The sequence below is a fragment of the Hemitrygon akajei genome, chromosome 11, assembly GCF_048418815.1.
Source record: "Hemitrygon akajei chromosome 11, sHemAka1.3, whole genome shotgun sequence".
Taxonomy (NCBI): domain Eukaryota; kingdom Metazoa; phylum Chordata; class Chondrichthyes; order Myliobatiformes; family Dasyatidae; genus Hemitrygon; species Hemitrygon akajei.
This window is the reverse complement of record NC_133134.1, coordinates 72,582,445-72,596,766: the sequence shown is the minus strand read 5'-3', so window position 1 is coordinate 72,596,766 and position 14,322 is coordinate 72,582,445. Positions and strand designations below refer to the sequence as shown.

General features: G+C 42.9%; 1 protein-coding gene across 3 annotated transcripts in view; it reads right to left on the bottom strand.

Annotated features, from left to right (window-relative positions):
* The window catches only part of cgnb (cingulin b), a 153,642-nt gene that overhangs the window by 32,605 nt on the left and 106,715 nt on the right, over nucleotides 1-14,322 (bottom strand). For all 3 annotated transcript variants that reach the window (XM_073061089.1, XM_073061091.1, XM_073061090.1), the window contains exons 15-17: nucleotides 13,264-13,434; nucleotides 10,014-10,175; nucleotides 1,367-1,456 (exon numbers count right to left, since the gene is read on the bottom strand). In XM_073061089.1, coding sequence (XP_072917190.1) covers nucleotides 1,367-1,456; nucleotides 10,014-10,175; nucleotides 13,264-13,434 — 423 coding nt within the window. The remainder of the gene's footprint in view (nucleotides 1-1,366; nucleotides 1,457-10,013; nucleotides 10,176-13,263; nucleotides 13,435-14,322) is intronic.

Sequence of the window (14,322 nt, the reverse complement as noted above, 5' to 3'; positions counted from 1 at the left end):
AGAGCAGTTTTAGGGTGACAGAGTGAGAGAGTGAATGTGAGAGTATGTGTAGAAGAGATAAAATGGTGTACGGTACGATAATGTTCAGGACAGCATGGATTGATGGGCTGAAGGACCCATTTTGGTGATGTATCACTCTACAAACAAAACAGATTCTTCAGCACAGTGCAGGCGGAAGGTCATCTTCACTAAACTGATACCTCTTGTAGAATTCCAACAAGCATTATCATCGGTTTACGATGTACTCTTTCCTCTGACACGGAGGCACGTCTACTTCCTCGCAGCTAAAGCAACTTCCAAGTTCGGCTGATCTGCTCAAGAGCCTATTTTGGTATGATAGCTGACACAGATTTGGTGTGCCAAAGGACCTGTTCTGGTGCTGAGGGCTGACAACACACTTAGTGTGCCATAGGGCCTGTTCTGGTGCTGACTGGATCTATGACCTGCTATAGCCCTGGGATTTGATTAGGATTCAACATACCTGTGATGTCACAGGATGTCAGCTGGTGTTGGCCACACTATCGAGCACTAGAAGAATTTTGACAGTTCGTCCAAACCTTTCAAAGATTAATAAGTGAATGCCACTTTGCTTTTAAACTTGAGTGCAAATTACATTGGGAACATCTTGCGAGACATTTAGAGGGAGGCAAATCCAGTGCAAAATTACAAGCATAGGAAATAATAACCTGTAAACCACAGTACAAAGTTCAATTTTTCTTCAAACAATTGAAAACTAATGACAGGGGAGGTCCCAGGTGTGATTACGGAATCAATGAACTTGGCTGGGTCTGAAGCAAATAGACTCAGCATCCTGGAATGAGTTGGGCAGGATGAGAATTCGAATTAAAGCCGTACCTGATTAGTAAAGCTGTAAGGAGGTACACAAAAAGTGCAACAAAAGCAGGTCATCAGTGAACAAAGAAAAGGTACAATCATTTCACGTTGAGGACGTCATTAGGTAATTTTAGGGAGCCCAGTGAAGTGTTTTTGACCTTAAGCATGAACCACAGATGCTGCCTGTGATCTCAACTGCATTCTCTTTTCAGGATTTCCAACATTTGATTTGTTTTGAATTTCAATTAATTTGAAGCACAAGATATTATGCTTCTGAAAAGAGCCAAGAGCGAAGGTGAAGAGATGGAAGAATCCAGAAGCAAAACCATTCAGAGTAAATTATGACATCAACCTCGGTTAAGTGGAAAGAGTTCCAAGATGAGATAAAGAAATTTTTCTAAGAACTTCTTTATAGCGTCCAAGTGTGATATGAATTTCTGATTAGATCTGGTCAAAGTGCAATCAAGTAAGTGTTTTATTGTTCGTGCAGTGCAACAAGGCTGTCAGAGACATTTGAAATCTCCTCCTCTACCTGCTCTCTACTCCTGTTGATTCTCTCAGCTGAAAGGTCAACACTGCTCTTCTCTTCTTCCAGTTCCAGCTCCAGGCGCTTGACTTTATCCTGAAAGCAAAGGGAGAGAAACAGAGTTGAAAACAAGTTACCTGCAGGACTCACCCTTGAGCATGGTCATCAAGAGACACAAAACTGGTGCAATATGCAGGCCAACTTGCCTGTCTAGTGGGTGGTAGGGTGTTGGCATGATCTCTGCCACCCCCACTACCCACTCATCTTCGCAAAGGTTTTTAAAAATGCAGGAATCTCCCATCCACCCATAGCTACGCGAGCAAGAATTATTCTGTTTGGAGGTAGGGCAGCAGAATACAGGAATAAGTCAAAATAGCTGTACTCACATTGCCTGATATAATGCATTTTTATTGATTTCATGAATAAAACAGCAAGCCAACAGGCCTTTTGGCCCAATATCCATGCTAATCAAGGTGTCTTCCTCACCTAGTCTCATTTTCTTGCATTTGTCTCGTACCCCTGTAAACCAGGGGTTCCCAACCTGGGGTCAACAGACCCCTTGGTTAATGATAGGGGTCCATGGCATAAAAAGCGGCTGGAAACCCCTGCTCTAAACCTTTCCTATTCATGTATCTGTCCTAATGGTCTTTTGAACATTAAAACTTCTTCTGGCAGCTTCCTCCAGCCTCGTTGGGGAAAAAGGTGGTTGCCCTCACATCCTATTTAAATCTTTCTCCTCTCACAAACTTATATATTCTAGTACAAGACTTCCCTACCTTGGGTAAAAGACCTTGACCATTCACCACTATTTATGTTCCTTATGACTCATTAAGCTCTAAAAAGGCTACACATTAGTCACCTTCATTCCAGGAAAAACAGTCACAGCTTAACTGTCTCTCCTTGTAATTCAAACCTTCCAGAGCAGGGAAGATCCTCAAGAACCTTTTCTGCACACTCCCTAGTTTAACTACATTCTACCATGGTGACCAGGAAACTATACAATAGTCCAGATGCAGTCTCACCAATGTCTTGCATAGCTGCAACATGACATTCCAACTCTTGTACTCAATGCTGTTCAATGAAGATAAGCATGTTATATGCCCTTTTGTCTATCTATGTTGACTTTCAGAGAACTATCTAACTAGTACCCTAGGTCCCTCTGTTCTACAACACTCTTCAGGGTCCCACCATTTGCTGTGCATGCCCTACCTGGTTTAACTTCCTAAAATGAATCTCTTTGCAATGTGTGAGTTCAGTTTTGTATGCCACTCCATTGCCCACTTTCTCAACTGATCAGCTTAGACAACCTTCCTCACCATCTGCTACACCAACAATTTTAGTGTCACCCGCAAACTTACTAATCATGCCACCTACATTCTCATCCAAATTGTTAATGCACATGATAAACAACAGGAGACTCTGCATGGATTCCTGCGGCACAGCACTGGTAACAGGCCTCCAGTCAATAGACAATAGGTGCAGAAGTAGACCATTTGGCCCTTCGAGCCTGCACCACCATTTTGAGATCATGGCTGATCATCTACTATCAATACCCGGTTCCTGCCTTGTCCCCATATCCCTTGATTCCCCTATCCATAAGATACCTATCTAGCTCCTTCTTGAAAGTATCCAGAGAATTGGCCTCCACTGCCTTCCGAGGCAGTGCATTCCAGACCCCCACAACTCTCTGGGAGAAGAAGTTTTTCCTTAACTCTGTCCTAAATGACCTACCCCTTATTCTCAAACCATGCCCTCTGGTACTGGACTCTCCCAGCATCTGGAACATATTTCCTGCCTCTATCTTGTCCAATCCCTTAATAATCTTATATGTTTCAATCAGATCCCCTCTCAATCTCCTTAATTCCAGCGTGTATAAGCCCAGTCTCTCTAACCTCTCTGCGTAAGACTGAAGAATAATCCTTCAACGTCATTGTCTGACTCCTTCCACCAAGCCAATTTTGTATCCAATGGTCTAACTCACCCTGGACCTCATGTAATCTAAGGGGTGTTGACAGGGGAAATGGTGAGGGGATGTTACTTCCTGTGGGAGAATCAATATTCAGGAGTTTAGTTTCAGAATGAAGAATGGTTGCGCAAACAAGATAATGACAAGAAATGAGTTCTCTCAAAGGGTTGCAAATCTTTGTTACACACTTTCAAAAGTTGTGGAGGCTGAACCATTTAATATTTTCAACATAAAGTAGATTAGGATTTTTGAGATCCATAGTAAAGTAACTTTAAACCCAAAATCAGAATGCCAGAGCAGGCTCAAGGGACTATAATTTAACCCTGCTTCATTTTAGTCTGGACCACAGCAGTGTGTAAACACGAGGAAATCTGCAGATGCTGGAAATTTAAACAACACACACAAAATGCTGGTAGAACACAGCAGGCCAGGCAGCATCTATAAGGAGAAGCACTGTTGACGTTTCGGGCCAAGACCCTTTGTCAGGACTAGGAAAAAGGTTGCCCTCACATCCTATTTAAATCTTTCCCCTCTCACAAACTTAAATATTCTAGTACAAGACTTCCCTACCTTGGGTAAAAGACCTTGACTATTAACCTTGACCATTAACACAGCAGTATGTGTAGTGAAGGTGCTTGCTCCAACAGTGCTGTTGGGTTAAATTCCTGGGATTTAAACGAAGTTGTGCTGGTGTGACTGTTGTTGCTGATAAAATAACTAAAATAACTGGGCCCAGAAGAAACGCACTCTTACAATTCAAGCATGTTTTTATTTCAGTTGTGCACAAGAACAGCATAGTCCATCACTCACACTGTTGTGAAGCCAGGACAGAAAACTGCTAATTTAATATAGAATTGGCTCATCAATTAGTGATACTGATTATTGGGTAAGTTGGACGTTTGAATTCCTTACTTGCAGGCACCCCGTACTGTGTAAAGGGAAGCTATGTTGTTCTAGGTTAATTACACACTGCCAGTAACATTCTCACATATCTGTCTGCGGTAAGCAAGGTTGGCTCCAGTTGTCTTACTTCAAAGATCTCCCTTGTCTGGGTTTGATTACATACCTACATACACCCCACAGTCATCCTTGCTTGGATGTCTTTAACCCTTGCCTTACTGCAACGTCCACATAACTTTTAAGAAACACTTAGATAGGCACACGAATGTCTGGAAAATGGAAGGATATGATCATTGCACATGCAATGGGGATTACTTAGGTTGCCCATTTGATTAGTAATTTAATTGGATTGGCACAACATTGCAGGCCAAGGGGCCTGTTCCTGTGCTCAAATGTTTTGTGTGCGACTGGGAGAGAAACTTGCAGATGACAGTGTTTTCCATAGTTACCTATCTTCTTGATCTTCAAAGTTGCTGGGGGTAGATGTTTGGGAAATGATGCTGAAATACACCTGGCAAAATTTCAGCCATGTATCTTACGGGCAATACATGTGGTAGCCATGATATGTAAGTGGTAAAGGAGGGGGTCAATACATAAGATGATGGTTGTGGCTAAATACAGCTCCAACACCATATACAAGTTTGCTGATGACTCCACTGTTGTGTGCTGTATCAAAGGTGGTAGTGAATCAGCATACAAGAGGAAGATTGAAAATTTGGCAGAGTGGTATAATAACAACAACCTCTTACTCAATGTCAATAAAACCAAAGAACTGATAGTACCTTTCGGGAGAGGGAAACCAGAGGTCCAAGAGCCAGTAATCATTAGCGGATCAGAGGTAGAGAGGGTCAGAAACTTTAAATTCCTGGGTGTCATTATCTCAAAGGACCTGTTCTGGACCCACCATATCATTGCAAAGAAAGCACGACAGTGCCTCTACTTCCTCAGGAGTCTGTGGAGATTTGGCATGTCATAAAAAACCTTGGCAAATTTTTATAGATATGTGGTGGAAAGTGTGCTGATTGGCTGCATTACGGCATGGAAAATCTTGCAAAAGGAAGTGGACTTGACCCAAAACCCTCCCAACCGTTGAGCACGTCTACATGAAATGATCTTGAGCGACATTTGGAAGGTGATGTGTGCTTTCATGCAGACTGAGGGTCCAGTGCACGAGTTAACAACAATCAAGATGAGCTCTTTTCCTACTAACTGTTCGACAAAGTTGAAATTTGTAAATTTACTTTCTTTATGATTGCATGTGGTGTATGATCTGTTATTTCTTGCTGACAGGTAATTGCCAAGTGGGCAGCATTTACACAGTACTCACTCAGATTTTGGGGAATGTGGATGGCCTCCTCTACTGTCAAGATGAAGCCACACTCAGGTTGGAGGAACAGCACCTTATATTCTGTCTGGGTAGCCTCCAACCTGATGGCATGAACATTGATTTCTCTAACTTCCGTTAATGCCCCTCCTACCCTTCTTACCCCATCCCTGATTTATTTATTTCCTCCCTCCTTTTTTTTTTAATCTCTCTCTGCTCATCACTTTTTGCCGGTTCTCCATCTCCCTCTGGTGCTCCCCTCCCCCTTTCTTTCTCCCTAGGCCTCCCATCTCATGATTCTTTCCCTTCTCCAGCTCTGTATCCCTTTTGCCAATCACCTTTCCAGCTCTTAGCTTCACCCCACCCCCTCGTCTTCTCCTATAATTTCAGATTTCCCCCCTCTTACTTTCTTTTCTTTCAGTTAGTCCAGACAAAGGGTCTCAGCCCGAAACGTCGACAGTGCTTCTTCCTATATATGCTGCCTGGCCTGCTGCGTTCCACCAGCATTTTGCGTGCGGTACATCTGAGTGTGATGGTATTCCCAAGCCTCCACCCAGGACTTGCAGGAAAGCCGAGAGGAAGCTACTGACATGATGAAGGAAGCCCAGAGATGGAGGACCTTCATTGTTGCCCTAAACAGAAGTGGCGTAACAGGCAGCTCAGTCAGCTCATGAACCATTCAGAAACCTGATGGTGGTGGTGAAGCTGTTTCTGAAATGATGACTGTGGGTCTTTAGGCTCCTGTACCTCCTCCCCAATGGCAGTAACAAGAAAAGGGCAGATCCTGAAATAGGGATGTTTCCTTCTTGAGGCAGCACCTTTTGCAGATGTTCTCAATGGTAGGCAAGGCACGTTCTCAATGAAAGGCAAGAAAAGTTGATTATTGCTTAGAGTCCTTCATAATAATGTATTACCCTCAAGTACATTGCAGGCAAGGAAATGCTTTGAAGTGTAATCACTGCTGTGATGTAGGCAAGGAGACACAGCAATCCATGCACAGCAAGCTCCCACAGACAACAATGTAGTAATGATCAGACATCCTGCTAATTGGGTTTTTCATTAGTTAATGTCTGTAATCTGGGTACAAGACATCGGAGCAGAATTAAGCCTCTTGGCCCAACAAGCCTGTTCCACCATTCCATCATGATTGAATTAGGATCCCCCTCAACCCCATTCTCCTGCCTTCTCATAACCTTTAACTCCCTGACTAATCAAGAACTTACCAACTCTAATTTAAATACACTTGGCCTCCACAGCCATCTGCGGCAATGAAATCCACAGATTCATTCCCCCTGGCTCAAGCAATTTCTCCTCATCTCTGTACCCTCTGGTCTTAGACTCCCATGTTCACTGTCTAAGCCTTTCAATATTCAGTAGGTTTCAAAGAGCTTCCACCCCCTCCTTCATTCTTCTAAACTCCATTAAGTACAGGCCTAGAGCCATCAAATGCTCAAAGGTTAACCCTCTCATTTCTGAAATCATTGTGAAACTCCTCTGCACGCTCTTCATTACCAACACATTTTTTGTAGATTAAGGGGCACAAAACTGCCCCACAATACTCCAAGTACAGTCTGACCAATGCCTTATTAAAGTCTCACCATTACATTCTTGTTCTATGGTCTTGTCCTCTCGAAATGAATGCTAACATTGCATTTGCCTTCCCTACCAACAACTCAACCTGCAGGTTAACCTTTAGGAAATCCTGCTCAAGGACTTGCAAGTCACTTTGCACTTCTGATTTTTGAATCTTCTCCGTTTAGAAACACCGACACCTGTGAACTAGTCACCAGCAGCCAACCAGAAAAGGCTCCCTTTATTCTCACTCTGAGTGAGAATAAAGGGAGTCAATCTTCTATCCATGCTAGTACTTGTCCTGAAATACCAGGCCAGGGACTCTTTTCTGGTTAAGCATTCTCATGTGTGGCATCTTCAGAGGCTACCTGAAAATCCAAGTACACAACTTCCATCGATTCTCCTTTGTCTATCCTACTTGTTATTTCCTCAAAGAAATCCAACAGTCAGGCAAGATTTCTCCTTAAGGAAACCACGCTGGCTTTGCTTTATTTTATCATGTGCTTCCACGTACCCCAAAACCTCATTTATAACAATGGACTCCCACACCACTGTTCAGTCTAATGGGCCTATAATTTTCTTTCTTCTGCCTTCCTCCCTTCTTAAAGAGTGGAGTGACATTTGCAATTTTCCAACCCTCTGCAACCGTCAAGTCTACCAAGGCCAGTGTTTACTACTTCCCCCTTACCTACTATGAGGAGATGGTGATAAACTGTCGTCTTAAACTACTGAAGTCCTCCTGGCAAATGTACTCACATAATGCTGTTGGAAGGGGATTCCAGGATTTAGAGTAAGTGGCACTGAAGGAATAGCAATTCATTTCCAAGTCAGGAGTGTAAGTGCCTTGGGAGGGATTCTGCAAGTGAAGCTGTTCCCTTTTTCCACTTGTCCTTCTGAATTGTAGGTGGTGGAGGGAATAAGGTATTGATATTAAGGCTTAATATTGTACAGCAATAACTTTCCCACCCAACTTGGATAAATTCTTCCTTGTGAGGGCTGTAAGCTGCCATCTCCTCTGAAGGTGCCCTGACAGTTTGATGCTCTGCATGTATAAATTCTCATTTGATTGAGTAAACAAAGTTTCTCCTCATCTCCCTGTACTGCACCTTTTCAGTCACTTTTATTCTTTGTTCTGCATTATTGTTTTACCTTGGTGGAACGAAAGGCTGAATTGCTTGTGTCTGCACGCCGCCGGGAGACTATACCATTGATTGTTGGACATTGTCGCTCAGGGTCTTGCACTGTATATGTTTTTTTTTGAGTGAATATGTTTCTTTTGTTCTCTATTTTGAATTATGTTACTTGCTATATTGAATGCTTTGCACATTGGCCCCAGAGGAAGGCTGTCTCATCCAGCTGCATCTAGGTATGGTTTGAATGATAGTTAAACTTGATTTGATTTGATTTTTGTAGCTCAATGGACTGTAATGATTTGATCTGAATGAACAGAATGCAAGGTAAGCTTTTCACTGTACCTTGGTACATATGACAATAATCAACCAATAGCAAATATTTTGACAATGATCTCCTAGAAGGGGTATATTTAAAGCAGAGGTTGATAGGTACTTGATTAGTAAAAGGGTCAAAGGTTACAGGGAGAAGGCAGAGGATGTGGTTCAGAGGGATAATAATCAGCCACTATGGAAGACCAGAGCAGACTTGATGGACAGATTCTGCTCATGTGTCTATGGTCTAATACAGCTCCCTGCAAACAGCTCAAAAACTACAAAGAATTAACATACTTTCCTAGAATGATCAGATTATAGCTGCCAATCTTGTCTGGGACTAGAAAAATGTTCAGCAGCCGTCTCCATCTTCAACCTCCTTCACCTCTCTGTCCATCTCCTGTGATCATCCAGCAGCCCGTTTCCCAACTTCACCCTTTTTCCCTCCCCACTCACCCAGTTAATTCAACTACTTCATCGTCTTTCATCCATCCTCAGTCCACTAATCACCCAGGGCTCCTATCTTACCACTCTTCCTCAATTTTCAGTCTCAACACAGGGTCTCCCATCAGAAACTTCAACAATTCCTCCCTCCCTACAGATGTTGCTTGGCACACTAAGCTCCTCCAGCAGATTGTGTGTTGGTCCAGGCAACATTCGCTGGATTTGCCGACGACAGACGTTACGGTTCTGAAAGCTAGGTGAGCGGTTGCAGTATTGTTTGAACAATGTCAAAGGTGGCAGGTCAGTGCTGCTCTCTAACGGCTGCAGGAACCCAGGCTCAATTCTGATGATGGGTGTTTTCTGCATATAGAGTTTGCACCTTCTGCCTGTGACTGTGTGTTTTTTCCTGGAGCTTCCGTTTCTTTCCACAGACTTGCAGGTTGGTAGAATCAGATTTATTATCACTGACATGTGCTGTGAAATTTGACGTTTTGTGGCAGCAGTACACACCAAGACATAAATTGTTACAATAAGAGATTAGTGCAAAAACAAAACTAAAATAGTGAGGTAGTATTCACGGACTGTTCAGCAATCTGATGGTGGATGGAAATAAGCTAAAACACAGTGTCTTCAGGCTCCTGTACAGCTCCTTGATGGTAGCAATGAGAAGAGAGCATGTCCTGTGTGATGGAAATCTTTAATGATGGATACTGCCTTTTTGAGGCAACGCCTTTTGATGATGTCCTCAAGGCTAGGGAGGCTGGTGCCCATGATAGAGCTGGCAGCGTATACAGCCCTTTGCAGATTTTTCTGATCCTGTGTATTGTCCACTCTATACCAGATAGCAATGCACCAGTTAATGGCTGCTATAAACCCTCCCTGGAATTGCGAAGGAATTAAAGGGGCATTTGATAGGTGCGTGGACAGAACAGGCTACTGGATAATAATAGGGAGCAGGGGTGGATCAAAAGGCCTCCTTGTATAAATACACAAGCAACTGACCTCCAGTACTTTTGCCAGCCTGGACTTGTCATCCTGGTTCCTTCGCTTGGTATCCATTTCCTGTTCCAAGCACTGCACCTTCTGTCCCAGCACATCTTTATCCAGCAGCGCACTCTCCTTTTCAGCATTGCTCTGTTGCAACTCCTGTTTCAAATGGCCAATCTGGAGGGATAAACACAACACCTTTCAGACAGACAGACAGACATACTTTATTGATCCCGAGGGAAATTAGGTTTTGTTACAGCCGCACCAACCAAGAATAGTGTAGAAACATAACAATATAAAGCCATAAATAATTAAATAATAAGTTGATCATGCCCAGTGGAAATAAGTCCAGGACCAGCCTATTGGCTCAGAGAGTCTGGCACTCCGAGGGAGCAGCTGTAAAGTTTGATGGCCACATGCAGGAATGACTTCCTATGACGCTCAGTGTGGCATCTCGGTGGAATAAGTCTCTGGCTGAATGTACTCCTGTGCCTCACCAGTACATTATGGAGTGGATGGGAGTCATTGTCCAAGATGGCATGCAACTTGGACAGCATCCTCTTGTCAGACACCACTGTCAGAGAGTCCAGTTCCATCCCCACAACATCACTGGCCTTACGAATGAGTCTGTTGATTCTGTTGGTGTCTGCTACCCTCAGCCTGCTGCCCCAGCACACAACAGCAAACATGATAGCACTGGCCACCACAGCCTTGTAGAACATCCTCAGCATCATTCAGCAGACGTTAAAGGACCTCAGTCTCCTCAGGAAATAGAGACGGCTCTGACCCTTCTTGTAGACAGCCTCAGTGTTATTTGACCAGTCCAGTTTATTGTCCGTTCGTATCCCCAGGTATTTGTAATCCTCCACTATGACCACACTGACCCCTTGGATGGACCCCTTCATTGTGCAATGCAATTAACAGCAAACACTGAAACTGCATCAAAGTTTTGCAACAAAAGAAAACTGGAAATGACATTTACAAGGAGAAAGCCCAGTTCATCACAGGTGGATCTTTCCCCAAACATTGAGCACATTTAAATGGAGCACTGCCACAAGAAAGCAGCATTCGGTTTCAAAGAACCTCGCCATCCAGGCCATGCTCTCTTCTCACTACCACCATCGGGCAGGAGGTTCAGGAGCTTTAGGTCCCACACCACCAGGTTAAGAACAGTTATTACCCTACCCCAGGCTTCTGAACCAGCATGAATAACTTCATTTGCCACAACTTTGAACTGATTACACAACCTGTACTCACTTCACTTTCAAGGACCCTACAACTTGTATGTTCTGTTTTTGTTTTATTATTTGCACAACTTGTCTTCTTTGGAACATTAGCCGTTTGTCAGTATTTATGTATAGTTTTTCATAAATTCTATTGTAGTTCTTTATTTTCCTTTATGAGAACTAAGTGACCAAAAAAAACTGGTTAAAAAGGTAGCACCATACAAAATAGTGGGGAAACTCAGGAAGGCAGGCAGCACCTATGGAGTGGAATAAACAGTTAATGTTTCGACGATGTAAACAACTATGTAATGCTAAAGAGGTTAAATTTTAAGGAGCACCTTAGTGGAGAAAAAGAGGGGCAAAGAAGTTCTGGAAGGGAATTCCAAAGTTTACAATCTCAGTAGTTGAAGGCTTGGCTGACGACAGTGGAATGATCAACAAGAGGAGCAGATGTTTGACATTTCTGTCAGCCCTTTAATTAAATAAGGGATTAGGACAGGGAGGGATCTGAAGATGGGATGGGAATATTCTAAAATCATGACTGGGTGTGGGCCAGTGTTGACTGAACAGACCTTGTGAGAGCTGGGATTTGGGTAGAGTTTATAGAGAATAGAAACAGACTGGCAGTCTAGTCTGAAGATAACAGAAGTTATGTTTGATGTCTTTGACAGATGAACTAGGTAAGGCATGGTCACATAGCAGTTAATGCTTTAGAGCACCACTGATCCAGGTTCAATTCCTGCCACTGCCTGTAAGGAGTTTGTACATTTTCCCAGTGACTGCATGGGTTTGCTCCAGGTGCTCCGGGTTCCTCTCACGTTCCAAAAACGTACGCATTAGGGTTAGTGAGTTGCGGGCATTCTATGTCGGCGCCGGAAGCATAGCGACACTTGCAGGGTTGCCCCCAGCACCTCCTCGGACTATGTTGGTCACTGAAACAAACAACTGCTTGTCTAGATGTACACGTGACAAATAAACCCAATCTTCATTCTCTCAAAATGTTAATTTTGCAGATGTTGCCTAAATTGTTGAATTTTTCAGTTTTACTGTACTTATTTCAGTGTCTTGTTTTACTACATTATCACACCACCCATTTGTTTACCGTGAAACTCTCGGGATGTTTGCTGTGAACAAGATAAATGTTATGCTAAATGCTAACTCTGTTACCATCTAGTGGCAGGAACTGATCACTACTTCAAATATAATGGATCATTTCAGGCTACCAATTTCATCAAAAGTTCTTCCTGGGTTTTTACTTAGAGATACAGCATCACAACAAGACCCTCCAGCTCAATATGACACTACATCCATGTGACCAATTAACCTATGAACCATCGTATTTGGAATGTGGGAGGAAACCAGAGCACCCAGAGGAAACATACGCAGTCATGAGCAGAATGTACAAGCAGGAGTGGGAATTGAACCCTGGTTGCTGGCATTAAGAGTTACACTAACCACTATGCTACTTGTGCTTCCAAGTCAGTTCCCTAGAATATGCTGAAAATTCCAACAAATGTATCCCTTGATTTCCAAATTCTTTTGGAATATTGTCGTTTTTGGTTCCCTGATGTAGTGTACAGACCAGAAACTTCAACTGTTTATCTTTCCACAGGTGCTGCCGAATCAGCTGAATGTTTCCAACATCAGATTTCTGGTATCTACATTTGACTTTTGCTCCTAAGTTAGCATGACATAGTTAGATTCAGCTTTTCAAGTTGTGCTAGGCTGCTTCTCATTTCAGAATAGCTGAACTACTAATGTGTTTTGCTGTGTAGGCTCTTCAGCAAGATAGCAGTTCTACACAAGTTTTCAAAAACAAATCCTACCAGACTCTTTAAAATGATCAACGCCTGGCTTTGAGCGGACAGTACGTAAACAATGCTGGCCTTCAACCACATTAGTTGCTGACCACAAATTTTATTGAGATTCATTTATATCCACGTTCAGGGAATCCTTGGCACTAGTATGTCTTATAGGGAAACAGGCTCGCGAGCAAAGATGGAAAGCGGCCTACACCCCTGAGCAAACCTGGCTTGTACCTCATCTTGTTGTCTTTTGATGGTCATGTTTGCCTTTTCCAGTTCCAGCGTCTTCTCCTTCCCTTGTCTCTGGTGTTCAAGTAACTCGCGACGTGACTTATCTCGATGCTCCTCCAACTGAGACTGCAGCTTAACTACTGAACTTCCCGACTGCTCAGAGATGACTTCAATCTACCATGGGAAAAATCAAAAGGATTATTAGAGCAACCTGGCTACGTCAGGGGAACAGCTTCTGGTCAACCAAGAGAATCTCAAGAGAAAATTTAGTGGAATTCCTTTAAACTACTAAGATAAGGAAAAATGTGTTTCTAGTGACAGAACGTCTGGGAAGCCTGAGGACTCAAGGTTTCTGATAAGATTCTGAAAAAGTAGAGGTATAAAGAGTTCAAAAGCAGAATGTATTTTGCCGTGCAAGTGATAGTGTTTAAGACTCGAAATATTGTGTTCTGTTCTGGTCACCTCATTATATGAAAGCAGTCAAAAGTTTTAGAAAGGGTGCAGAGATTTATTAGGATGCTGGCTGAATTAGAGGGGATAAAATGAATTAAGCTGTCTTTCTTTAGAGATAAAGGGGATGAGAGGTAACTTGATAGAGGTGTACAAGGTGGTAAGAAGCATAGATTGAGTGGGCAGCCCAGTGTGGAGATAGTTAACACCAGAGAGTATAATTTTAAGGTGATTGAAGGAAAGTATGGGCGTGGGATGTCACAAATAAATAGTTTTTTCTTACACTTTCCTCCCCACAGAGAGCACTGGGTGTGTGAATCACCCTGCTAGGGTGCTGGCAGAGGCAGATACATCAAGGTCATTTAAGAAACTCTAAGATAGGCATATTAATGATAGAAAAAATGAGGATTGATCTTAAAATAGGTTAAAAGGTTGACAACATCATGGGCTGAAGGATCTGTGTGCTGTGATGTTCTGTGTTGCAGACTCATTGGCCTTTAAAATGATTTGCGTGAAACTTATGTGTAAGCATCCCTGCTTAGGCTAACTATCTATGTTAATCTTTTTGCTGTCATTCTCAATGCAAACTTGCAATTACCAAAAGGTTAACCA